This window comes from Takifugu flavidus, chromosome 2 (assembly GCF_003711565.1).
Source record: "Takifugu flavidus isolate HTHZ2018 chromosome 2, ASM371156v2, whole genome shotgun sequence".
NCBI classification, from domain to species: domain Eukaryota; kingdom Metazoa; phylum Chordata; class Actinopteri; order Tetraodontiformes; family Tetraodontidae; genus Takifugu; species Takifugu flavidus.
The window spans coordinates 10,722,740-10,748,379 of record NC_079521.1 but is presented as its reverse complement, the minus strand read 5'-3'; the positions used below and the strand labels follow the sequence as shown (position 1 = coordinate 10,748,379).

At 41.0% G+C, this 25,640-nt stretch overlaps 2 protein-coding genes and 1 long non-coding RNA gene across 6 annotated transcripts in view; 1 reads left to right on the top strand and 2 right to left on the bottom strand.

The window, feature by feature from the left end:
- The window catches only part of prmt3 (protein arginine methyltransferase 3), a 31,761-nt gene extending 15,629 nt beyond the window's left edge, over positions 1–16,132 (bottom strand). Inside the window, exons 1-11 of one of the 2 annotated variants that reach the window (XM_057025126.1) lie at positions 16,060–16,132; positions 15,677–15,797; positions 15,405–15,487; positions 15,273–15,322; positions 15,066–15,171; positions 13,996–14,152; positions 13,401–13,542; positions 11,907–11,972; positions 10,732–10,853; positions 8,649–8,748; positions 3,033–3,111 (exon numbers count right to left, since the gene is read on the bottom strand). In XM_057025126.1, coding sequence (XP_056881106.1) covers positions 3,033–3,111; positions 8,649–8,748; positions 10,732–10,853; positions 11,907–11,972; positions 13,401–13,542; positions 13,996–14,152; positions 15,066–15,171; positions 15,273–15,322; positions 15,405–15,487; positions 15,677–15,797; positions 16,060–16,081 — 1,048 coding nt within the window. In that variant the 5' untranslated portion in view covers positions 16,082–16,132. Of the gene's footprint in view, positions 1–3,032; positions 3,112–8,648; positions 8,749–10,731; positions 10,854–11,906; positions 11,973–13,400; positions 13,543–13,995; positions 14,153–15,065; positions 15,172–15,272; positions 15,323–15,404; positions 15,488–15,676; positions 15,798–16,050 lie in introns of both variants that reach the window. The other variant, XM_057025125.1, reaches the window with a different exon arrangement.
- A 2,962-nt stretch (positions 16,133–19,094) lies between these two features.
- Positions 19,095–23,216, top strand: LOC130521636 (uncharacterized). The gene is made up of 4 exons (XR_008949396.1): positions 19,095–19,219; positions 19,307–20,134; positions 21,370–21,551; positions 22,899–23,216. It is a non-coding gene; the product is annotated as an uncharacterized LOC130521636 (long non-coding RNA).
- On the bottom strand, positions 20,778–24,221 carry htatip2 (HIV-1 Tat interactive protein 2). 3 transcript variants are annotated; one of them, XM_057025349.1, is made up of 8 exons: positions 23,715–24,212; positions 23,573–23,618; positions 22,871–23,060; positions 22,688–22,795; positions 22,255–22,392; positions 22,108–22,169; positions 21,304–21,538; positions 20,778–21,200 (listed from the first exon to the last, which is right to left on the bottom strand). In XM_057025349.1, the coding sequence occupies exons 1-7, from the start codon at positions 23,728–23,730 to the stop codon at positions 21,322–21,324; spliced, it is 777 nt and encodes a 258-aa protein (XP_056881329.1). In that variant the 5' UTR covers positions 23,731–24,212; the 3' UTR covers positions 20,778–21,200; positions 21,304–21,321. The 3 variants fall into 3 exon arrangements, with proteins under 3 accessions (XP_056881329.1, XP_056881328.1, XP_056881330.1); XM_057025348.1 differs by having other exon boundaries at positions 23,573–24,109; XM_057025350.1 differs by lacking the exon at positions 22,255–22,392 and having other exon boundaries at positions 23,573–24,221.
- Positions 24,222–25,640: the final 1,419 nt, after the last annotated feature.

Here is a 25,640-nt window from a genome sequence, read left to right as displayed (position 1 = left end):
AGGTGTTTTAAATGGTGGACATCCTGTGTAAATTACAGCAAAAAATTTAAGCTCACATTTATTAAAACAATGACGTTTCGTGACAATGAAAGGGAAATTACACTGGCCTTAAACTAATGTATTATTCAATAAGAAATAGATTCTGAATTACAGTGGAATTGAGCACTTTTGTTTCATGGCCAGAGCAGATCTACACATCCACGGCTGAGCATCTCGCAGAAAAGTGGCTTTGAATTGAGTTGCTACCACATTACATAACAGTGGTGATTGAATTAACATTATTCCTGATTAAAATGACCATTAAACACGAGTGCTAACATTGTTTCATACATAGCTTCACTTATATAGATATTATACTTGGTGATTAGGTCAGAGCATGGATGCTCGAAGCCTCCGTATCCCCACTGAGAAGAACATTAGCTAATGCAGAAGCCTTGGGCCTGAGCTAAACTTTAGAACACAACTCTGTGGATGAAAAAAGATTTTTTTTCTCTGTTCTTTGCATTCTTGCTCTGATCCAGAGAAAACAAGCTTGTGGATATCCTTTGTTTGGTGGTACTTCCTGAAACAAACAGTGAAATAAATGAAACCTACATTCTCACTGCAGCTGAACCAACCAAGTCCAAAAGAACAGTGTCCTACAGGGTGTACATTCTATTTATTCCATCGAGCATACATGTAGATGCTCAGTCTTATATAACCTTCGACACATCAGACCATAAACTGAGTGAATGGATGGTGACAGCTTAGTGATGGGCAACTCATGGCCTCTCATTATTAGCCAGAGCCTTCGTGTGACCCTGCGAGTGTCATCATGCCTAACGACTGTGCACATGCATATTTACACACACAAACAGAAGATTTGTCATTTCATCATTCTCTGATTAGTGAAGCGAGCAGGTAATTACGAGGGCCAGGTAAAAGGAGGGGGCAGGGGTGCTGATTGGTCATAATCGCGATCGTCACCGTTTGAGCGGTGCATTAAAAAAGAGAGAGGGCAGGGAAGAGGGAGATATAGAAGGAGAAGAAGGGGGAGTTGTGTGAGGGAAGGGCAGAAAGGGGGGTATACACACAGGCGTTCACAGATTCATGGCTTTGACATCTGCGTCCTTCTCGACTCACTGCTCAGAGCCCGTTTGTCATGCCCCCCTCCACCACCACCTTCCTGCTTTTGCCATCTCCCTATTGGTCAGCTCTGAAAAAGGGAGAGAGAGTTTGGGAGGGGGCACAGGGAAAAAACAGATTCCTTTTCCCTGGACGTTCTGCAGTGCGAGGCATGCAGGGACACATTTAAGGATGAAGCGGGGGTTAATGTAGTGGGGAGAATGACGGAGCCGCTGTAACTTTCTAGTAATGTATCTTAAACACACATAGCAGCAGCAGTGCTGCAGAACCTGACTGGTGCTGTTTACTCACAACTGTGACAACACCAAAAAAAATAGCTTAAGAGAAAGAAACCGCTATAAATGATGGAAAAATATAAGGGTAGAATTGTTCAGAACGGTTTATCTTTGGGGGAAAACACAACTTCATATCGCTGATTCACTCATGTTCAAATTATACTCTTGTACCCCAGATTTCTGCTGACAGACGTCCACAAAGCTGTGATCTTGGTTAGATTCATTTTTTTATGTGTCAGCTGACCCAGTTGAGAGTAGGTGATGTTGGGATCATCATGGTTAAAGGTTCATGACGACAACAGGGCCACCTCTGACCTGTCACTTTCTGCATCGCCCTGTTCACATTTTTGCTTGTCCAACCTCCACTAACAGATTCGTCTCCATACATGCAGCTGCTCTCTCTCTTTCAATGGGCGCGTGCACATACATGCACTCCGAGAAAAATTCCTCATCCAGTCAGTGATTCTTTTGCTGGGTGCAAAACATTCATTGTGGTCAGTGACAAATGTCAGACACAAACGCAAAATAATGCTAATTGCTAATTCTAATGGCTCAAAGTGCAAAAGTAATAAAACTTAAGTTGACATCACTGAAGTCATGATTCTTTAAACAGAATAAGGCAACAAGTTGTTCCACTAAACAGCTTCTCATTTCTTCATTAACATCAGAGGTTGCGTCTCATAACAGAAGGCTGAAACAGTGAAATCTGGCTTAACAACTATCCAACTCATGATTGTTTCATGAATGTATAGTAATGATTTTTAATATTCAAGAGGTAATGTGCATAAAATATCATAGGAAACGTGTTATGATCTGGGGTTGTTCATAAAATTATGTCAGTTGTCTCTCTAAATATGCTGAATAACATTTATTTTCTTCTTTGAGTATTATTTGAGCCAGACTCAGGCAAAAGTAATAAAATCATTTTTCAGCTACAGGCCAATAGCAAGCCTTCTTTTGAGGAAATTATCTGAAAATAATTTGAAAGAAAACTGTAGCAGGGTTTGTGATATCCTGGAGGCGTTTCAGTCGAGCTGTAGATCACACCACAGCACTGCTCTCACTAAAATCCCCTCAGAGTAAAGTCTGATGAGAAAAAAGTTTCATTGAAACAATTACACAGCTCTCCTGAACCCAGACATTAGCTGCATCACTAGCAGTGTAAACTAAATGAGTAATAATTTCATGAAGCTAAACAAAGACTAAATCAAGATTCCCCCAAAACTAAAAAAAAAATGCCTTTCAATAATTGTGGAAAAAATAAGTCCCTAAATTAAACCTGGTATTCTCTTATTATCTCTTTATTTTAGTATTGAGAGCAAGTGCTTATTTTAGAGTGCAGGTGCTCGACACCTTCTTTTAAAAACTGTGTTAACACAGTTTTTAAAAGAATTAATTTGAATCTTTATGTTTTTATATAAAGGATAATTCTGGGATGGTTTGATTTCATCACCATATTACTGAGTATTGATTTTTTTTTAATCAAGCCTTTTATTTATCTGTATCTGAGATTTTTGTATCTGATGCAGTTAGTGCTGGAGGTCTTGAATGAAAAGCACTGTACAAATAAGGTTTACTATTATTATTAGTAGCAGTAGTCATGGTTTGTGTGAAGGAGGTAATTTGACCTACCAGAGCCACTGTCAGACAGGTAAAGGTCTCTTGCGTACAGGACAGAATCCAACATGGACTCAAACAGCAAGAAGTAACCCTAGAAAGAGATCATTTATATTAGTACAAACCTATGGACCAAAAGACAAAAGTGCAATAATATACAGGCCCGTCTGTGTCTTTAATGTTTTAAAGCTGAAACTGAGAGGCTGTGAGGAGAAGACTATACAACCACTGGACAATTCAATTACCTTTTAATCTACTACGGTGAAAATCTGAATTACCGGTGCTGTCAAGTGATGCTGCCACGTGGTCAGCATCCAAAGGTGCGACCGAGAAGTGACCTCCTGTTCTGCACCAGTAGGCGGCACATTAACCATAGTATTAATCCATTAATGCTGAAATTGAGTTTTGTCAACATGATGTTGGATTCAACCAGAGTGGCAGATACTGCTGACAAATGGCTTTTTGCTACCGGCTAACTCCGCAACCAGCGAATCAGCCAGTCATGCGAGCTGCTGGTGCTTTGAATGTGGTTTATTTGAGGTTAATATTTGGATGGGTTACACCCCAAACATATGGGATGGAGTATTTCCATCTGGGATAAGGAGGCGGTGAAAAAGTGCATGTTTGTTTTATGGAAGCAGATAAACCACATCTGTTCACTCAAAGCTGTCACGATGTTGAGTGACTGCTGCACAAACAAAACCAGAATTCAGAAATCTGTACAAGAACATGGAATCAACTTTCTTGCCTCGGTTTTAATTTTTGATACTCTTGTTTGTGTACATGATCGATTTTAGTTTAGTGCAAAAGCCCAATTTATGAGCAAATGGAAGAAGCCCTGAAAGGAAGTGAATGTTTAATTAGCAGACTAATGCTTTAAAATGTATTGTATAAACATTAAAAAGAGTTTCCATAGTCATTCACTTCAAATGAAATAGAGCTTGATGCATGTGAGAACAAGAACTGAAGTGTTAGGATGACGGGGAAAAAGGAACATCCAATAAGTATCAAGGTACTAGAGGATAAAAGGAGAAGGGAACATGATGGAAAGAAAAAGGGGAAGACTTAGACAGGGTGGTGCAGTGACAATAGTGATTTATTTAAATAAGCGTCTTATTATTCAAACAAACTCAACCTTTCCTGGCAGAGAGAGAGAGAGGAGCAGAGCAAGGCCTCACCAGGAAGGAAACAGCCTTGATTTATAACTTTGACTCCACTCTTGTCACCATCTCTGTCACAGGCCACAGCTGATAATAACAACAACGATGAAGCAGATATACCTGACTCATCCACTACAGGTGATTAATGAAACTTACTGTTTATCAACCGTGGTCCGGTCCCAGGCCTAAGCCAGGTCTGCTCGTTGTTGTGGTCTAGCTGATATCCTCAGGGGGGACGGCCATTTTTTAAAACTCGCGCAATGAATACAGAGGCCTCGTAATTTAGATCCCAATTTCACGGGACGCCGATTCACTTGAAGGAAAAGGGACATTGGACAGAGCAGGATGCCTGAAAGCAGTCACGCTTTACTTATATGGTCAACAAACCTAAATTGTTGCCCCTTTTGCTGCCTTCCAGCAGAGACCTCCCGGCTGTAAGCACCAAACCACTTCTGCAACGCTGTTGACCCCAAACGAGAAAACTTGAAATTCTGTTCCATGAAAACCTGAGAGCATGTTGCCACTGTTCAGTTCTCCGCACAGATTTTTATTTCAGTAAAACTGAAGGGGAAAAGTCAAAAGCTGCCATGTGCTTTATCATTGTCCTGACAATAAAATGCACAATCATGCACGCCCCTCAGCATCTACGTGGAGTGCAGCTAGACCGCCCTCCAACACTGCTAATAACTCAACAGGAGGCGTTTCTCAATTAAGGAAATTTGTCCCAATGCCGATTGACTGCAAATCTCCATCCTTTCCCTTTTTTAGAATGCTTAAAACCAAGGTCAGCCATCCACCGTGGGTCCTCCCTGTGGAGGCAGTGAGCAATACTTTATGGGCTTCGGTCACATTTACACCTCGACTTGATGTATCTGCCATCCCTGATATGTTGGTAGATCAATAAACTTGTGTCAATGTGGATTAATGCTAGTTTTAGACTTGTTTTTACAGTTTCCGTTTGCAAGATGAACTAAAGTAAAGACACACCTAGAACACGTGACCCTTCCTCCTTCTTCATCAGATGTGATCATTTATCTTTTTTTAATCATTTATGTTAAGGAAAACATGATTGAATGACAACACGGGGTTGATTTACGATCTTTTCTGATTCCATTTTCACTAACTGACTAATCTGTCTTGACCTGTCTTGGCTGGCGGAGGTGTTCGTCACCTCTGCCTGCCTGTTTCTTTAGTGTCAGTCAGCCAGGCTGGTGCCAGCAGTACAGCCACTGAGCATTTCCATCAAAGGGACTAATGAAAACCTAATGAGAATGGGCTTGAGCAGCTTACATGCATTAACAAAATTAGCATATAAAGCACATTCCCATGGGTGCCCTAACGTGCAAACACACCTACACATGTGCCACTGACGAACATCAAACCAAAGCATCAGACGGTTTTAACACCCCTCCAGTTTTTGGTGCTTAGAAAGGCTCACTGTGATAGATTCGATTTGTCTCCTTCATTTGATTTGATTTCTACATCAATCCATCCAATCAAAGAGTGAGTGGCTGCCTTAGCTTTATTTTGGGGTTGTTTTTTAAAATATAAATTTGTTTAGTTTCCTCTCTTTGTCCTCGTGCAAGTTCCAGTAGCAGACAGAATTAGCTTAATTTCCATATACAGACACATAAATTAGGATGATGTCTCTCCAACAGTATGCACTATAGCAACAAGGTTATTAGAAACAGGGTCTTCGTGTGTTTTAAAGAAGCCATCATCATTTACGTGGACTTTCACATTACGGACACAAAAATATAAGGGAATTGTCATGTTTGCAACATTCTTAACAGTGTCCCCTGTCTCTCCAGCAACCTCGACAATCCTGATCAAACTTTTCCCAGCAGCAGATTCACAATGAGCACCACATATAAACCGTTCAAGCACGGCTCTTTTAAAAAGAAATCTGAGTGTTTCTGATTAAACCGGAATTAACTTCTTTGTTAACGTCTGTACTGAAAGAGAAGACAATTTTGTTAAACGAGAATTGGGGTAAAAAACACTTTTCCTGGGTAACTACAGCCAATAAATCCTCATTAGAACAGCGACACACACGTGGCACTCCCTGTGTGTGTGTGTATGTGTGTAAGTTTGACTGACAGCCACACTGAAGGACAGGATGACTGATGACTGCTGCCTACTTCTTGAACAGGTGAGACACTCAGCGCTGATAATGAGGCTAAAGAGAAAGGGCTGCCATTCATTTGACTTTACACTTTAACCACGCACAATGATCAGGAGCACTGTACAGGTGGCAGCTTCAAACTCTGTTTACATCAAGGAACTGTCAGAGCGCTGAGTTTAACAAAGTCTGTTACAACAGAGTTCAAAAGGACATTTCTATATGCGCCAGCTTGCTTTCATATTATAATGATGGAACGCTCACCGCTTCTGAAAGTTTCTGATGTCAAAACTTTCTGATCTGCAACAAGGTCACTATTGTAAGTAAGTGACCTAAGTAATTATATCAGAAGCTGCATATTCCAGCATTGTCACAGTTACCTTAAGTGTATGTATTATATAACAAATGAAGCCTATTTCCTTGTGAGTTGCTGCTTTCCTTCCCAAAGTGCATCAAAGTAATAGACCTTGCAGTGATTCTTTATTTAGCCTTTGGGAAACTGGGACCTTCTCCATCTCAACAGCCCTTAACCTCCCTTGTCTTATCTTCTCTGGAGTGTTTGTTTTCTCCATGTGTTGAGCACCGATCAATGTTGTGACTTATGAAATGACAGGAGTCCTGCTACCGGCAGTCTCTCAAACACTGGCAAAGCAGAGAGACTCCCATTTGTGCCCTTCCACAGCACCAGTGATAAACCACATTCATCACCCATCTCTGTCTATTAGCCCCCCAACTACTGTCCATCTGCTCGGTCCAACTACTGACAGATGGAGTTCAGTGATATAATCAATGGTTACTCTTTTAAAATAGCCTCAATGATCAAATAAGTTGCTCACAAATATGATTTAATGAGAAAAATAAAGTATGGTTTGATACTAAATGAATAGTGTGGTACCAGTAGGACCTCTTTAAACCATAGTCACACGTATTCTCCTGCACCTCTCACTCTCAGGGAATGGGTCTCTTGTTCTCTCAGCTGGATAAATAATGGTGAATCTTAGTGACGTGAACCACACACCACAAGTTAGTTGTAGTGAAAGAGAGTTGAGCTGGTCAGTCTTTTTCCAACCCATGGTCATAATCAATTAAAACATTATTTAGTCAAGACCAAAGATGCCAATCTGTACAGCAGCTAACTATGAGCCCATATGAGATAAGGCCCAGCATATTTAGTGACATATTTAGGTCAAGCCAGAGGTTTTTAATATTACAGCTCACCAAAATCTTTTAAACAGGAGAAAGAGGCTCACTGCATCATGTTATTGAAAGCATTTCTTTGCAGATACCTAAAACTGCATTAGTGGTAATTAGAGAGTGAAAAAAGACTCAATAGCTGTTTTTAAGAGCTTTAACAAAGAAAAGCTACAAAATGTTTTAGTGAGAATGAATTTCATAAGAGGTTGGGATCTGGTAGATAAAGCATATAAAGAGTGATTGATATAAAATAAAACGCTTGTTTAGAAAAATCATTTTCTATTTTTGTTTCAATGAATGAATTCAAATCCAATAGTACAAGAAATAAAAACCACTCTCAGGACTTTACGCTGGAAGCAAATCAATTTCAGTTTATTGAAGATCAAACCATCTAAACTGGCCAGAAAGTCAGCTCCTGTGACAAATGCTCTCCCATTTCAGACAGGCAGATTTCTGAATTTCTCTCAGTCTGAGAAATACTTCTCATCACTAGGATGAGAGGTGATGAGAGATTTTTTGGATTTATTAGTGTTCTAGGAGCTCGAGTCATCAGAGATTACATCCCCTATCCCTCACCAGTGCACCAGCACATCAACCACCCCATTTCAATTTCGTTCATGAGAGGATGGGAGGGCTCTGCCTGGTGACCCCTGCTCGTGACCCTGGGGTTCAGGATGGATAGAGGAGGTGCAGCAGGGACAGATACGGGATGCTCATGAATTATGGATGACTTCAGCAGAGCAGTCAACTTTGGCCGGCCAGTCTATATCGCCACAGAGAATCTCCCTGATAAATGGCCATCAAAGAGAGGGAAGACAGCTCTTCCTGTTTTGGTATTCACAGGAGCTCATGGTCAAGTTTGGTGATGGTTACACCACGTTAACATGTGCAATGAAGCTACGGGCAACCTACAATCTGCCGTCTCATTACAGTATATCAAATATACCCCAATGTAACATCAGTTTTAGTCAGTTTAGTTAAAAGTTCAAAAGAAGCAACATGACAATGTGAAAGAGAAATGCCGAAACAGAGAGTCAGTGCAACAAAGAGATTAGATGGTCTACACCGGGAAAGGTGGGACAACAGGCTGGTTATTCAAAAGTAAAAGAAGAAGACGGACATTTACAGCCAATAACAGGACTTTAATGCTCTTACCATCCATTCTGAGATGATGATGTCAACCTTCTCCACAGGAAGTGTAATGTCTTCTATGCGGCCTTTGATCAGGGTGATCTTATCTTCTAGCTTGTTTGACCTGGGTGTAACACATGAAAAGGCAGATGAAAAAATGGTTAAAATGACCTCCTCCAAGGAGGTTATGTGATGACCGGCGTTGTTATTGCTAGTTAAAAAAACATATATAAAATAACTTAAGAATGGATTTTAATAAGATTTTCAGGAATCATTGATCATGGACCAAGGAACAGAAGATTATATTTTGGTGATGTTTTTGGATTCCAAAGGGACTTTGACCTTTGGCTTTAATCATAAAGCAAGCTACTATGTTGCGTAACCTTGTATTACTCCTGCCTATGTATTTACTCCAGTATACTAGAAGTGTAAGGCACGATATCTGGGGATACAAACAGCTTTGTTTTTGCAGTTCTTCTTGTCAAGTGTTTTTTTCTGTTCTGAAGAAGGCTGAGCAGACATCAGTCTAATACGGTCCCTTGTTTTCAGTCTATCCTGGCTTGTCCTGTGAGTGTATAAGGGAGAAAATGCAAGTGTGAGCCTACTGAGGTGTCAGGCTCAGCTTTGGACTGTTGGAGTAGTGCTTGCGTTTAAACGAGTCTTGCTTTGAGACTGGCCAGTCTGGGTATCAATCTCTGTGAATATTCCATTATCATGACAGCTAATGTTAGAGAGGACAGAACAATTACTCACAGAGGCCCAGTGAGCATTTCTGTGGCAGTGATCCTTATCTTGAACTGTCTCTCCCCTCTCTGCTGCTCTGCTATCACCTGCTCCCAGAACACAACACCCCCCACCCCCATACACACATTCACACACAACCCCCCCCCCCACCTCTTGCACCTTTCACAAGAAGGAAACACTGTAATCTCATTATTGGGGTAATTTAGAGGACAATGTCAGGACTCTGGGGAAAGATCTGTATAGCTTTGTAACTGTGTGTGCGTGTATGTGCGTGTGTGTGTGTGTGTGTGTGTGTGCTTGAAAAAGATAGAGAAAGAATAAGGAGGTGCGGAAGGCAGAAAAAGTATTTAAACCCATAAATCTTTGCTTTTATTCATTTCTTAAAAGGATGACAGACACAAACGAGTACATTTACACATTGTTCTGAATTCTCAAACCCAATAATTTCACCTGACCTTCGAAAGAATGAGTTTCAACCATCTTGTTGATTTCCACTTTGTTACAATTCAAAGCACTCTATTGGATAATCCATCAATTGAGCTATTTAAAAAAAAAACGTATTTGGCCATTATCCATTAAGGAAGTGACTGTGAAGGAAGGAAGTCACATCTAGCTTTTCATTTAAACTTTGCCGATGGAGTGGAGACAGGAGATGGATGCTCCTGCTTAACCAACAGGAGCCACTTTAATTACAGCCCTGATATTAACGTTGAGGGGAAGTGACACACAAAGGCCAGCTGCACACACACACACACACACACACACACACACACACACACACACACACCAAAATGAGCTTCACAACGCAAGACAGCCAAAGAATTAATGGCACCCTGAAACCATGTAGGTTTCAAAATATGTGACTTTTTTGCTGCATACGCATCAGAGTCTTTAGTTCCTCCTGCAAAATTTTCAGTTCTTGGGAACTTGTGACGGAGCTTGCATGCTAACACACACCCCAACAGCGGGTCAGTGGGCTGTAAAATTAAAAATGTCCTTTTTTTCCAGCAAACCCCATTGTTTTGCTTATAAGACACTCACTTGCATAATGGTGGCAATAGCACTTATAATGGCCCTTAAGTCAAAAATGCATTTTAGAGGCAGGGGTGTGATGAAATGAGTGCTGCAGGTAAATATACAGAGCAGAAGCTCTGGTGGAGGTAAATGACTCCACTCTGAAAAACTGGGAGCACGTGACACTGAAAAATTGAAGTGAGGATCATATTGGAAGGTACCAACTGGAGGTCATCTGAATGTCCACGTGTTTTTGTGAGTGTGTTAACTGGGGGCCTTGGACGAAAGGATAAATTCTGTGCATCATGGCCAGGACAGGAAATACCTTCAAAAAGTGTGTGTGACTTACCTGACAATGTCCATAGCCTGATAGATGATTTCTGATTGGTCAACTGCAATGACTTTTTTGGCCCCTGACCTGGCAGCGAACATGGACAGTATTCCTGTCCCACAGCCCACATCAAGCACCACCTGCAGGTTAGAAGGTCAAACAGTTTTGGGATCAGAGGCCCGCAACATGAACACACAGGGTCATGAACACACAGGGTCAACTGCAGATTTACGGGCTTGTTTCATTTCATTAATGAAAGGCTGTGGGCTCCTAGTGTGACTTGAATTATTCAAAAAAGGAAGATTAAATCCATTGCAAGAGTCAGGAAGTTGATTTGATTAAAAAAAAAAAGTGGTATCTGGCTCTTCAGCTTCCACATCTATGTGTTACATCATCTGATAGTTAATGAACATTCCTCTGGTTTCCTCTGGCATGTTTAATAACACCAGTGTCTTTGAGTGCCTCTATTTTTGGTTTTCATAGGATACAGTTAATTTCCTCAGCTCTGCCTCCGACTGGTCTGAAGTGAGTGAAACACAGCTGTGATGCCTGTACCACGATGGGTTAGAGCCTCTATTTAAGGGATTTTCTCTGTTAGCATCCTGCAGGTTCACAGAGGGTCGTCAAACGCGGTGCTGACTCAATGCCGCGATATGAAGCCTGGTTTCTTGCTCTTCCTGCAAGATCTTTCTGTATCCTCCCCATCTCAACAGAGGTGGGACAAGGCTATCATGTCCCGTTCCCCATCTATCGCTTCCTGTAGGTGACACTTCTCTCTCTGCCGAATGTTTGGCTCTGACAGGGATAACGTACGTTCCCATCAACGCTGCCTCCCTCCCTCCTCCCCTACAGGCTCATCCTAACCAGAAGCTACCCTTATAATGGATGGCCATGATACACACTACTGCTTCCTGCAACTAACGGCAGAGGGAAAATATAAAGGGGGGGCTGCATTGAAAGGGATTTTATTTTTATTTTTTTGGGGGGGGGGGGGGGGTTGTTATAGGATCTGTGCTGAATTGCATGTGTCTGTTATCAGTGCTCTGCAGTCAACACTCGAGGTACTAATAAAAAGACAGTGTTTTAAATCAGACAATGTCACCTTGTTAATGACCATCCTTCAGAAGGCTGTGCAAGCACGCTGCCCTGCACTTCCTGTAAACACTCCTATGTTTGCATCCCTAAGAGCTTACCTTGTCTTTGAAGGCCTCCGAATTGCAGTACATGAAGTCTCTGTAACTCTCTGTGCGTACTTTATCCTAAAGAAATAACATTCCAATGTTTACAACAGATTACAAGCATTTGTCCTGCCTATGACAGCTTCCTACAAAATAAACAAACATTATATCCAGTGTCAGCTAAAATTATTCACTGCTGAAAAAGAGTCCAAAAAATGTGTACTGTGACTATTAATACCACAGACAAAATCTGGAACTGTTACAGATATTTAACCAGAGAAAAGTTTCTAAATAGTAGTGGTGATTGTACTAACCGATGCTCCTTCTCACTGCAGCTGTGAAGGAAGCTTTATCATTTAGCTACAATGTCATAAAGAATTTCAATTTAAAGAAGCACAACTAACAACACTTGGGATTCATCTACAAACATCTTTCTGTGCATCAGTTTGCGCTGAGCTTTATCTGTTAACACTAAAGAAAGAATCTCTACAAATTTATTTTTGGCACAAAATCATCAAGTCACTGTACATGGGATGAGTCATTCATAATTTTAAATGATTTCCTGGCCATTGATTTTTGCATTGTTTCCATATTTTAAATCATACCTGTGATTACTTCACAAAACAAAAAATGTATATATTTGAAATGATTAAGGTGCAGTCCACATCTCCTAATATGTCTGGATGGTATCTTTAAAACATGAATCAAAACGTCCGTCCTGTATCATTTCAATTACAGTATTGTCAGGCTCAGTTTAGATGCCAAGAATCAATGAAGCAAAGCGAAGCAGATTCAGCATAAGGCAGCATGACTGTCACCACCTGATACATTCAGTTCTTTTCATTTCAAATAGAAGCACTATATGCTAATGTCAAGATATGACCATTTTCATCTAGCATCTCTCTCTTAAATGCACCATGCGTCACAGGTGATGCACTTCCCATCAACTGGTAAAGAGTTGCACTGCAACATCTGATCACGTGTTCTTGGCCCCTCCTGAGGCCCTGATGGAATTTACAGCCTGACGCACACACTACGCAAATCTTAATGGCGCTTACCACCAATCAGGATCGCCAAAAGAATATATTCAAGCACTGCGGTAAGTAAAACTGGATGGGAGGAGACAAAGTTGAGCACACCTACACGCGTGCAAGCACACCCTACGTCTGCCGACAGCATCAGCTTTCCGTGCCCAAGTTTGCCAAAATTGAATTATTTTCCCATTTTGAGGGTTCGCCCTGCATGGCCACGTCTCACATGACAGCCGATTGCTGATTTGTTACTTTTGAGAAAATGTCCTCAATATAAATGCATGCGGAAAGATAATTTTTTTTAAAATTTATGTGCTACATGGAAACCTTCCATCCAAGACAGGTGCTGATTAACCTAATTTTCTGCTGTGTAGCACCTGGCTTCCAAGGGAAAAACTCACAGGACCCTGATGAAACCTGCTGGCCCATTCTAGAGCTTGTGTCTGTGTTTGTGTGTGTGTGTGTGCACAAGCCAGACCTTCAGCATCTCCTCGTGGATGCCGTAATGGCCGTAAGAGCTGAAATAGGCCTCGTCTTCGTCTTCTCTGAGCTCGGACACAGCACCAAGGTTACTGGATTTGCTGGTTTCTGCATTTAGAACCAAACCCTGAGCCAGCAGCCTGAAAACCACACCGGACAGATTCAGCTTCTCATATTAGAATATTAAGCAAGTGGAATGCACACAACCTTCATGCAGGGCGTAGCAGTAAATGGAGAAGATGGGAGGCATTCATCTTTCCAAGTCCCCCGCCTACTCCCAGTCTCACTCTTTCAGTTATTTTCCCACATTGCACACCCGCCCCCACCCCGTCACCTCCATGCTGCAGTGGAATTTTCCCTTCCCTTTTTTATCTTTCCCTTTCCTCCAAACTTTGGCCATATGGTACTCCAGTTAATCTGCCGTGTAGTGTTCAGTGTGGCCCCCTGCTGGGGGCTGCGCAGGGCTGCACTCAGACGAGCAAACTGAGGCTATGGCAAGTACTCAAAACAGAAAAATAGAATCTTTCACTTTCTAAGAAGCAAATGTTTAATAAATGTAAAAGATAAAGTGAAAATGGTTAATTGTGACTGACTTGAGTGTGTGTAGGTCTTCCATGGCTCTGGCCAACGCCTCCTCTGACCGACGGGCTCTCTCCTCAGCAGCCTGTGCCCTCTGCAGCAGTGCATCAGGGGTCCCCGGTGACGGGACTGACAGGTTCGACTCATTATCCCCACACAGCTCTTCAGGGTCTGCACATACAAATGAATGACTTCAGGGTTTTCAGTATTATCTAGCGGCATCTCTACGCACATTCTAAATCTGAAATGATGCACAAAGTGATACACAGAAGTGTAAAATTGAGGATTTAAAACCCTGTACAAGTCATTAAATGTGACATGGTTGAGAATAATACTTTAAATGTGACATATGTCAAATAGTGGACTGATCACGACAGAGAAGGTAAAAATCATAGTAACAAACTGCATTTAGTGCTTTTTCATAACAAACACATGGATCACTCAATTGTGGACCTTCCTACAATGTTCATGGTGTCTTTTACTAGTACGGAAAGCTGCTGCAGTTCACTTGGCTTCCAGTTTAGAATTCATTTTAAACTCTTTGTTTTTAAAGCCATTAACGGCCTGGCTCCTATTGAACTATCTGCCACCAAAGCAGGGTCCTGCGTTCCTCTGGCCAACTTCAGTGTCCTGATGTGTCATTATAGTGGAAAACCATCCGTTGGCTGTCGCTGCTCCCAGAATGTGGAATAGGTCACACCATGATAACCACATGGGTGTTGGCCTTTTCACATAGAAACTCAGGACACATCTATTTAAATTGGCATTAATTGACAATCATTCTGTATTTTATTATTCTGAGTTTATTTTATCTATATATCTTGAGATTTTTATTATTCCTTTTACTAGTTATTACACTAGTTATTTTAGTGTTCCAGTGATTCCTGCAGTTTTGCCCACTTGTTTTATTTATTTTTTAATTCATTGTCTACACATGGTTTTTTTTGAAGATCTTTAGGTACCTATTTGGATTTTTTAAAGTGCTACATGAATAAATTTGATTGATTTGGATAGAAAACTCACTTTACCTTCACTTTACTGATTTGAATCTGTTCTGCTAAAAACAATTGAAGGGCTGACTAACCTGTCTGAAGCAAAGGGTCATCCTGTAGTACTGGTCGCAGGAAGTCTTCACTTTGCCATGGTAAGGAAGTATTTGACAGCCCATTTAGACAGGCTGCATCAGCTTTCTATACAAATACACACAAACACACAGAGTAATTAGAAATTACTGCTAAACATCATATGTTCTTTAGACTTAAACCAACAAATTATTATGGGCTGTACTTACTGTTGACCGGATAAAGTTGATCATTTTGATGTAACCGTAGTCATCCAAGTCTAAAATGAGAAAAAGTTATCAGACAAATCCAAACTCCACCCTGGTTCTTTAACCATGCTGAAAGGCCCGGAGTGTTCTTACTGTATTTTCTGATCATGTCTACGATGTTAACCTGGTGCTCAGTGGCGCAGTGCTGCAGGGTGGCAGACACTGAACTCAGCAGCCTGCAACAAAAAGGGAAATCCGCCACATTCAAAACGTGACAACATTAAAATCGATTTTGAAAGCTTAGGGAAGATCTTGAGCAGTATTTGTCATATACATAACAATGCAAAGATACACTGTAGAACAAAGGTAATGCAAAGCTGTGCGATTTTGTCAATCGTTCGAAATCAACCGTGCCATGATCCCACCTGTCACAAAAGAGACAGGGAACGCTGACCCGCTCTGTGTCCCCCTCTTCCATCCACTGCTCTTCGTCATCAGCATCATCATCACCATCAGAGAGCTCGGGCATTTCGTCTGCATCACAATCTAGAAAAAAACGTTACAGCAAAGGCATGTATGCAACATGGAAAACAAAAAGCCACGAAACCACAAAGAAAACCTTAACGGATCAGTTTCTCCTGATTAGCTTGAGCTTTTGAACAGCTAAGGCTAAACAAAAAGATGCTAACACCTATATGTGTCCGTCATTAAAGGTAATCGCTGTAAAAACTATCCTGAGTCAAAAAAAGAGTTTCTAGTTTTATCATTTACAATCTGGGGGTGTCAATTTGTTATTTACCCAACTCACGTGTATCTATGTATTCAGCCATGATGTCGCCCTGGTTTTAATCAACTTCCGGGTGACGGGTGCTGACGTAAAGACAGACGAGCCGAGAAAAGCACTTCCAGAAACAATCCACAAGATGGCGCCATATCGCAACCTTCATTACCACAGACCACAAACTTGATATATGAAGTTCAAACTATTTTTAAATTTTTTTACAACTATTTCAACTATGTCAATACTGCAACCTTACTCGCAATAGCTCTTTCAGACCACAAGGGTGTCTTCTGCTCTGTAACTTTGAACTACATCTCCAAACGCGCTGTTAGATGGCGCTTCAATACCTCATTACTTAAAAACGAAGAGTACACCAAACAATTTGTTTCAGGCCTCAAAGAGTTTCTTAACTTCAATGTTGGTTCTGTGGAGGACCCCAGAATCCTTTGGGACGCTATTAAAGGCTTTAATAGAAGCAATACTATTTTATTTAGCTCTAATGCGCACAAATCAAGATCCCTTCATTTACAAAATCTTGAACGAGAATTTACCAGGTTGGACTCCATTTTGCAATCCAATTTTACAGAACAAGTTGCTCTACAACGCACAATAATTAAAAAGGAAATCAACAACATTTTGAAACAGCAATCCGAATTTCAAATTCACAGGACCAGACAAAAATATTATTTTCATGGTGTGAGATCGAGCCATCTCCTGGCTATGAGAATTAGAGCTAGTGACCATTTTTCAGACATTCCTGCCATTAAACTGGCAGATGGCAACACTAGCAATAAATTAAATTGCACATTCCGAACTTTTTACTCTGAGCTATATAAAACAGACGTGTCCTTGGATAAAAGTCAATATGACAGATTTTTAAATCAATTAGGTTTACCCCAACTACCAAGAACTGACTCCTCTCACTTAGAAAGACCAATTCTCCTGGAAGAACTTCAAAAAGCTGCAAAAACAATGCAGATAGGGAAATCACCAGGCATTGATGGCATCCCTCCTGAATTTTACATTACTTTCTTGGAACATCTGGGCCCATTTCTTTTAGATATGATTGTGTTCTCGATTGAAAAAGGTAGATTTTCGAGGGATGTTAACACAGCCCTCATTGCCCTACTGCTGAAAAAGGATAAAGACACCACTGATTGCTCTAGATACCGTCCACTCATCCTCCTAAACTCTGACTTGAAGATTTTTGCTAAACTCCTTGCTTGCCGTCTTGAACGTTACATGCCGTTGCTGGTCAACCCTGACCAGGTAGGTTTCATAAGGTCATGTCTGGCAACTGATAATGTCAGGCGTCTTCTTCACATTATTGAGGCAGCAACAGACAACAAAACACCTATGTCTGTACTCTCAATGAAGCCATGAAAGCTTTTGACCGTTTAGAGTGGCCATTCTTATGGTCTGTCTTAGAGACAATGGGCTTTGGCAAGAATTGTATTGGAATGATTAACTGACGTTTGACTGGTCAAACGTATTCTTCTCCTTTCTCAGTTTCCAGGTCCTCACGCCAGGGCCGCCCGCTCAGCCCTGCATTATTGGTACTTTCTCTGGAGCCTTTAGCCGAAGCAATTCTTCAATCCAATTTGATCTTTCCTATCTCCGTCTACAACACCCGGCATCAGCTGTCAATATATGCGGATGATGTTTTAGTTTTCTTAGAAAATCCAGCTCAATCTACACCACACCTACTGGCTATTTGGGAAGAGTTTGGGAATTTATCAGGTTTTAAAATTAATTGGTCCAAATCTGCTCTCCTACATCTCAATGAGGCTGCTAAATGTTAGGAAATGGTGAGATGGTGCCATGGACTGTCTGCAGGATGCCCTGGAGACCACCAACCGGTCTGTTCTCTGTGAACCACATGGTGAGGACCTGGATGGACTGACAGACTGTGTTTCTGACTACATCAAGTTCTGCACTGAGAACTCCGTCCCCACCAAGAAGGTACGCTGGTACCCAAACAACAAACCATGGGTGACAAGTGACCTGAAGGCCCTTTTGAACAAGAAGAAGAGGGCTTTCACTGCTGATGTTCTTGGCCTTGGGCTTGTTTCTTCTGTATTGTTTTTCTGCCTTTACTTGAAAATAAAAAATGTGATCACAAACATTTTTTTTTACAGTGATGAAAGTTCAGACAAGATGATAAAGATCAATGATAAGACATTAAAATAGCATGTAAAGACACCATCAGTACCTTCTATCTTAATTCATGGTAAAAAAAAAAAAGTTACAAAATGAGACTGGATTTAATTATATACCTTATAAAAATATACCTTCAATTTATTTAGCAATTCAATGAATTATACTAGTAACACAAATAAAACACTTTTAAATGTTATCTATATTGAGTTCATTTAGCAGGAAGATTGACTACATATTAAAATGATCACATTCAAAAGAAAGTTTATTCATTCTCAGTAAATGACATTTTTCATTCAAGTAAAGATTCAGCTAGTTCCTAGACCAAGTACTAAAAATGAATAATAAGACCCAAATGTTTTGAAAAGATAATATAGGGTCAGACATTTACTCAATGCAAGAACATTTCTGGATGCATCCTCAAGGCGCATTTTCCTCTAGTCTGCAGCCTTGGTTCCTAAGGGAAGCTTCAACTTCTGCTGGACTTCAGCGATGCTTACTTTTTCTGTAGCCTGCAGACTTGGTCCCTGTGAGGGGAGAGCCAAAGTCTGGTATTCCCAAGTTGATGCTTGATGTTCAAACCCCACTATCTGGCCCTCAGTTGGCAGGTGTGCAGTGGAAATGGTGCTTGAATCTCCAGGAGACAAAGGGACACTTGTGTAGTTCAACTCAGGAAGTACGGTCGTCTCTCCAAATGTATTGGAGGATAAATATTCATCATTACGAGGGTGCTCTCCTGAAAGTCTTTGGAAAGGACTGAACTTTCCCTGTTTTTGTGCTCTATGTGGGTGAAAGAGACGCCAGCTGCCGGACTGTTTTCTTGGGCTGTACTCAGACTCAAGATTGAAGTGTCTGTCACTTGATGTCCTCTCAGCCATTTGTTGCCTTGTGTCAGAGCCAGGCTTGATGTGGCGAACGTAGGCATATCCTTTCCCTCTGGACAGCTCTACACTGACATATCCTCTAGGACTCTGGGATGCATTAGACTTGCGCTTGCCATCTTTTACTACCAAACTTCCACCAGAAACAGGTCCCTTCTTCACAGCTTCAGTCGGCTTTTTCTGTTGTACCTGTGGACGTACAATCTTCCTTGGGGGGCTTAAACTTCCGGAAACAGGTCCCTTCTTCACAGCTTCATTTGGCTTTTTCTGTTGTACTTGTGGACGTACAATCTTCCTTGGGGGGCTTCGTGCATGAATGTGAGGCTTTTCCTTCCCTTTTCCTAAAGCAGTCTCATCTCCAAACAGAAATAAGACCTCCCACTCTTTCCGCTCCTAAGGCAGATCTGGGTTGAGCTAATTTTCTTACCGGTGGTTTGTTCACTGCAGCACGTTGTCCTGCTTGGCCAAATTTAGAATGGCTGACTTGTTTTGGGGGAGCATTTTGAGAACCTACAGACCTACGATCATCAACTGGGTGGTAACTGGTACCATTCCATTCTTTATAGGTCTCATTAGCCTTTTGAACTGCCACTGTTGCTTGACCTGCCTGGACATTTCCTACAAAAAAACAACAATTAAAAGCAAGTTTTCAAAAATATTCTTGCAGGTGAGGACACTTTCTTACCTTTTTCTGTCTTCAAACAATGTACCTCAGCATCCAGCAGGCAAATAGAAAGCACAAGCAGCCTGAAGAGAAACACAAATAATCAAATTCCAAACTACTTTAACATTCAGTTAGTTACAGGTCTACCAAATGAAAACAAGTTTACCTACCTAACAAAAGCCAGAAGTCCCATTTTCATCTCTGCAACAGCATTTAAAACACAGGCAGACAAACCTGCTGGAACAGGAATCACAGACCAGTATTTAGGATCTTTGCCCAGCATGAGGCAGAAGAATCCAGCTGATGGTCATGATGGACTAATTACTGCAAGACCAAGATAGAAGCAGCCACAGCTGCAGGAGGAGGAGGAGGAGGAAGAAGGAGATGTTCACTCAAACAAGTCAGTTGAAGCTGCTTGCATTGTATTAAACGTTAGTGTTTAGTGCAGAGAAAATTGTGTCAGTGCACAAAATGATGGCTTATGAAGGAACATATGGTGTTAGCTGTTATTTTCTATGTTTAGTTTTCTGTTATGGAACGCTTGTTTTAGACATGGACGGTTTCAATTTAAGTCAGGTGCTGAAAAACTTTGCTGAAGGTTATTAGCAATTAAAGGGACCCCTCACGTTATAATATTCAATTGGCACAAGTGATTCATTTAACACAAACTGGGTGTCAGGAAAACACAGGTGTTATTAACATGGATGCTTAATTTATAGTAAACTGGGGTTAGTTAATAAAGATTTGATCTAGATTACCTAATGTAGCTTTGGAAGGACCAAAAGCCTTCATGTGGAATCACTACTAGACGGCAGGACGATCGTTGAGTGACGTGTATGAAGCGCAATTAATCCAATAATATTTGACCACAGGGTGGCGCTATGATACCAAAGCCAGAGATGTCCATAAACATTCCGGGTTGGTTTGGTTGGAGCGTTGAGTCGGTTTGCACAGTGCCTAAATTTAACATTTAATGGCAAAATGGTATTTGAAAAGGCTACTAGAACTTTTAATTACATCTTAAATTAAATGAATTGAAGGACTTGGTGACCAAGAAAGTTTATTCACATCCTCATATTTAATTTATTCACACTGTGTATAGAAAGGCACTGAAGTAATTTAGTGTATGAAAACATTAACTCTGCTAACATCTACGTACAATAAAGAACCAAAACACATGTGTAAATGGATACTGTTTTCCTCAAATCTCACACATAAATAAAAATAATTACATTATTTAGAACATGTAGAGGATCTTTAAAAAGTTTAATGCAGTCATTATATTAAATAACCAGTTTAGCAATAGCTGCATCCATCGAACGCATGTTAACAGATTATTTCTGCTCGGGGAACAATGGAGGGGCTGGATTCTCTCAAAGCAATTAACTTGGCAACAGTTCCCTGATGAAAATATTCCTCAAATAATTCATCCATCATCCATTGCTGCATCCCTTGAAATAAAGAACCTGTAAAAAAAAAAAAAGCAAATCTCTCGTCCATTCAATGTAAGATGTATATCATTAGAGAGAATGGGTGACATCTGTTTCTGTGTGAACTGCCGTGCCTCACCTGCAGCTGATGACTTTCTTATTTCTCTGCAGGCTTTCCCAAACCAATGATGTCTTTGTTTTCCAGGATCTCTGTCTTATTCTCGGGCTGCAGCAGAGTGTTTGAAACCATGGCTTTGACCACCATTTGGATTGGAACAGACATGGAATTGGAACCCAGTGTTGACAGAGCACAGAAGAACTTCCTGGCGAGCCACTCAGCAGGTCGACTCTCCTGCCTGTCTACCAACAAAACGCTGGAACACAAATGTACGCTTGAGTTTAGAGGTTACTGGGTTGGAATAGGGGGGAAAAAAATCCAGATATGTGTAGCACTTTAATCATAATATTCAACTAACTGCTAATTCCAAAATATAATTTGTTTTCCCTCTCTCACTGAACCAACGTTAATCATAATCAAATATCCGCACACAGCTAACAAAAAGGCAGAGGTCCCATTCCATCTTGTATTATAATATGGGTTGTTTGTTTATGTGATCTAATTATAATCAGATGGTCTTTGACGATATGAAGATACCAAAACTGAGGATGGATCTTAATCTGGCAAACCAGCTTTGCGTCAAACTTGCAGCTTTTCACTGCAGACGTGACATTAGAGCTGCTTTAACATCAATTAGCCACCAGATGCCGCTGTCCCCGTTGAAAATAAAGCCTCAACTTTTGAATGGCAGATATAAATGCAAAATTATCCACAACGGCTGATGCACTTCTGTTTACAACCAGGAATAAATGTGGTCACGGACACGTGAGCATCAGCCATTGAGAGTTCAGTGAAAAGTTGGGACAGAATACATGGTTGACTCACCCTGGTCTGTAAACGGCAAATCTGTCAAAACCAAGCGCTTCGATCTCTGATTCCACTTGTCCCTAAAAGTAAGAGAGTTTCTTACTGATGTTTTACCCAGTGTTTGGTCTCACTGTCAGTGTGTCAGAGTTCATCTATATTTGCTACCTTGACTTTGAGATAAAGGAAACTGCTGTTTTTATCGGCTCCTCTGGAGGACTCCAGGTGGAACTGTGTGCAGCCTCCTGACTTGGCAAGCTCGGCAGATTTAAGTACATAGTCATGATCGACGCGGATGAATCCGTCCTAAAATTAAATGTGTAAATAGATATTATAAATTTGACATGTTTTAGAGTTGTGAAAACTACCCAAGGAATATATTAAAATTGTATTACAAATGATATGGAAAAGATTTGCACAGCGTAACAGCATGTTGACTCTGTAAGAGATGTTAATATTTGCTGAGGTATTGCTACTAAACTAACCTCACCAGGTTATTTTCCTATAAAGAGCTATATACCTCGAGGATTTACATATATATCCCACAATATAGTATTGACATTAATTTTAAAGGTAGTCACGGAGTCATGGCTGAACTTACAGCCCCGACTTTGGCTCTGGTGGTTCCCAGGCAGCAATATCCTACATCATGACCCTGGAAGGCAGCAGCATAGTCATCAAGCTTTTCAAAGTCCACCACTTCCTGCACCTGAAGAGACAGAGAAATCGTGCAAAGAATAAATATAATTCCTTCATCAAGATGGATATGAGGACAACTACTTACCACGTTTTTGTACGTCTCCTCCTCAAAGGTGAGCTTCCTCCTTCCGATGAGGGTCACCCTGGAGAAGATGTTTCGCTCCAGCACCTCTCGGAGCAGCAGCTTTCCCGTCTCTCCAGAAGCACCGAGGATGAAACAGCTTTTGTTTTCCCCCCTGAAATTTTCCTCCAGGGTCTTCATGTCCTCTGCCATGCTGTGTGCCAGATTTAGTTCCCTTTAAAACACTCCCAGGTAACTCTAGTACTGTTCTGTTGACATGTATTACACCTGGTCCACCATTTGCAATCTTCTCTATATAATCCCTAATGCATTATAAGACACGAAAAAAATAAAACAATTATTAACCGCACCTTCACTTCAAGGCGAAATATAGGAAAAAGGCGTGGTTTGGCCACGGTAAAATGTGATTGAAATAAGATGGATTTAATTATATCTGCTACAGTTGGATTGCGTTGGCTTGCACAACAAAATCATCAGATTCAAGGAAAGTTCACTCCATTATGCAATCCAATTCTGAAAAAAGCGTTTGTTTTTGCAATCAAACTGCAGTTCTTACGATTATCTTGACGTTGGTGGTCGGGGATCATTTTAAATAACAGTGGTTGGTGAGAGGTTGGGTAAATTCCCATTACCTCGCATATAAATCAACAGAAGCTAACGAGAGCTCGACTTGCAAACCAGGTAACATGCAGATTTACAGTTTACCTGTCGTATTTAGTGGAACCAGGGTCCTCGAAGTGATACAGAACGACTGCGACGACAACAATAATGACAGAAAAGAACCAGAGAGCTTTTCTGAGAGCGTCGCACAGTAATTCGATCACAGACATGCCAGGAGCTCACACACTTCCTGTTTGCTTCATCTTTATGGGCGTTGTTCTCCAGATAATGGTGGGGAATCGACGTGAGGTGATCTCCGCTGTCCGAGAGTGGATGTACTCACCACATGAAACTCTGCGTTAAGACGAATTTTATTCATTGATTTCGTGAAATTCTGATCACGCTAAACCCAGCAGAAAACCATTGTTATTGCCCGGACCGAAACGGCGATCCTGCGCATGCGCACTTCCTGCGGCTGCGCTTGAACCTTGAACCAAAGCTCCCGCATTCTACTAGCAAAGTGAGGACATTGTGGCTTGGCCTCACACCGACAAGGGGCTTGGTTTTAAGTGTGTGTCATGTATAATGTTATTGTGAAGAATTGGGGATCATTTTCTGTGGCAATGCATATTATTAAAAAAAATATATGTTTGGTATATTCAATGACCAAAAATCAAACACTATCGGTGTTTTCTGCCCATTGTGAATGTAATTTTAACTCGGATCTTAATCACTTTTATTTAGGTGCTCTGCAAAACATGTATGGATTCATTCACTTAGTCAAACAACTTTATTTATGCTAAAGGACATTTGGTATATAGAGCATAATAAAGAAAAACAGGAGTATGTCAGGCTGTCATGGTTTGTTCTAAACTGGAAACACACAAGGCTAAAGAGAAATATGGCTAGTTGAATTTAACACTTTACACTTGGTGTGTTTTCTTTACCGTTTCTTTCAAAATGACTCATGGTGCTGCTACTGTAAATGTGGGCTATAATTTTATCTTTAGAGATTTTGAAAAGGTCCATTACAACACCAGATGCATGATTGGTACTGAAAAAATGAAGGAAATCCAAATTTTCTCTTTGAATTTTCGTTGCAAACTCGTTTGACGACAGCATGTTGCATTAATTTGGTCAGAGAAATAGAGCCCTGCATGCAAAGCTAACACTGAAAAATATCTTTGCCTTTTGTCAGAGCTTCAGGGGGTTTCATTAGCCAAAATCTCCAGACAAAAGAAAGCAAGTCCAGTCACATGCAATGAATTCATCAACACCCCATGTTTTTAACACCCCTGCCACTTGGAACACAAGGTATCGACCCGCTTTAATAGAATATGGTGGAGCTCGGGATGATCCTGTAAAGATGTCAGCAGTGAGAGACAGAAAGAAAAGCAGTTGAGGTTGAGAGAAGAGGCCTTAAACTGGCACTCTGCTTAAATGAAATGTCGCCTCTTTGTTCCGTAGCCGCAGGTGCTAATTGGGCCTAACTGCAGGGAGGAAAACTGCTGCTGGGCTCCTGTCTGTCGCACCTGTTGAGCCATTGTTTCTCACATTGATCAGACAGGAAGTTGGATCAGGCAGGCTTATGCCTCAGTGGGTGCGTTGCAGAAATGTGGTTCAATTTCCTTTTAGAGCGCCACCATTAGAGGTGGAAATACCAATGGCGATCAGTGGTCAGTGGCGTTGGTCCATTGATTAGCTCGTACTAAAAGACGTATGGATCATTAGAAGTTTGTTCTTTGTTGGTTGGTGCTCTACTGTCTGCATCTCCTCTTCATGCCTTTTCCCTTCTGACACTCTTCACCCAGTCGTATATAAACATGTTAAACCTGTGACAGGTTGACCTGTCATCAAAAACGCTGATGTGTTTGGTTGATCTGTATCACGAAACGATTATCAATAGTTCTAACTATATTATATCAGTAGTTATAAAGTCTATTTGTTCTTTTACCTCTTCATGCCAATAATGCTGGTTTAAAATCAGAAGCCAGTTATTCACTTGAAATAAGCACATTTACTGGTAGGAGGCTCTCAGATTTTGTTGCCTCTTGATGGACTAATGCATAGGATGGCGAGCTGTAAATTAAACATGCATATGCGAATCTGGCTCCCTTTGGCCCCGGCCTGTCGTTCTGCCATGATTTCTGCCCTTTTATGCGTATGACAAAGA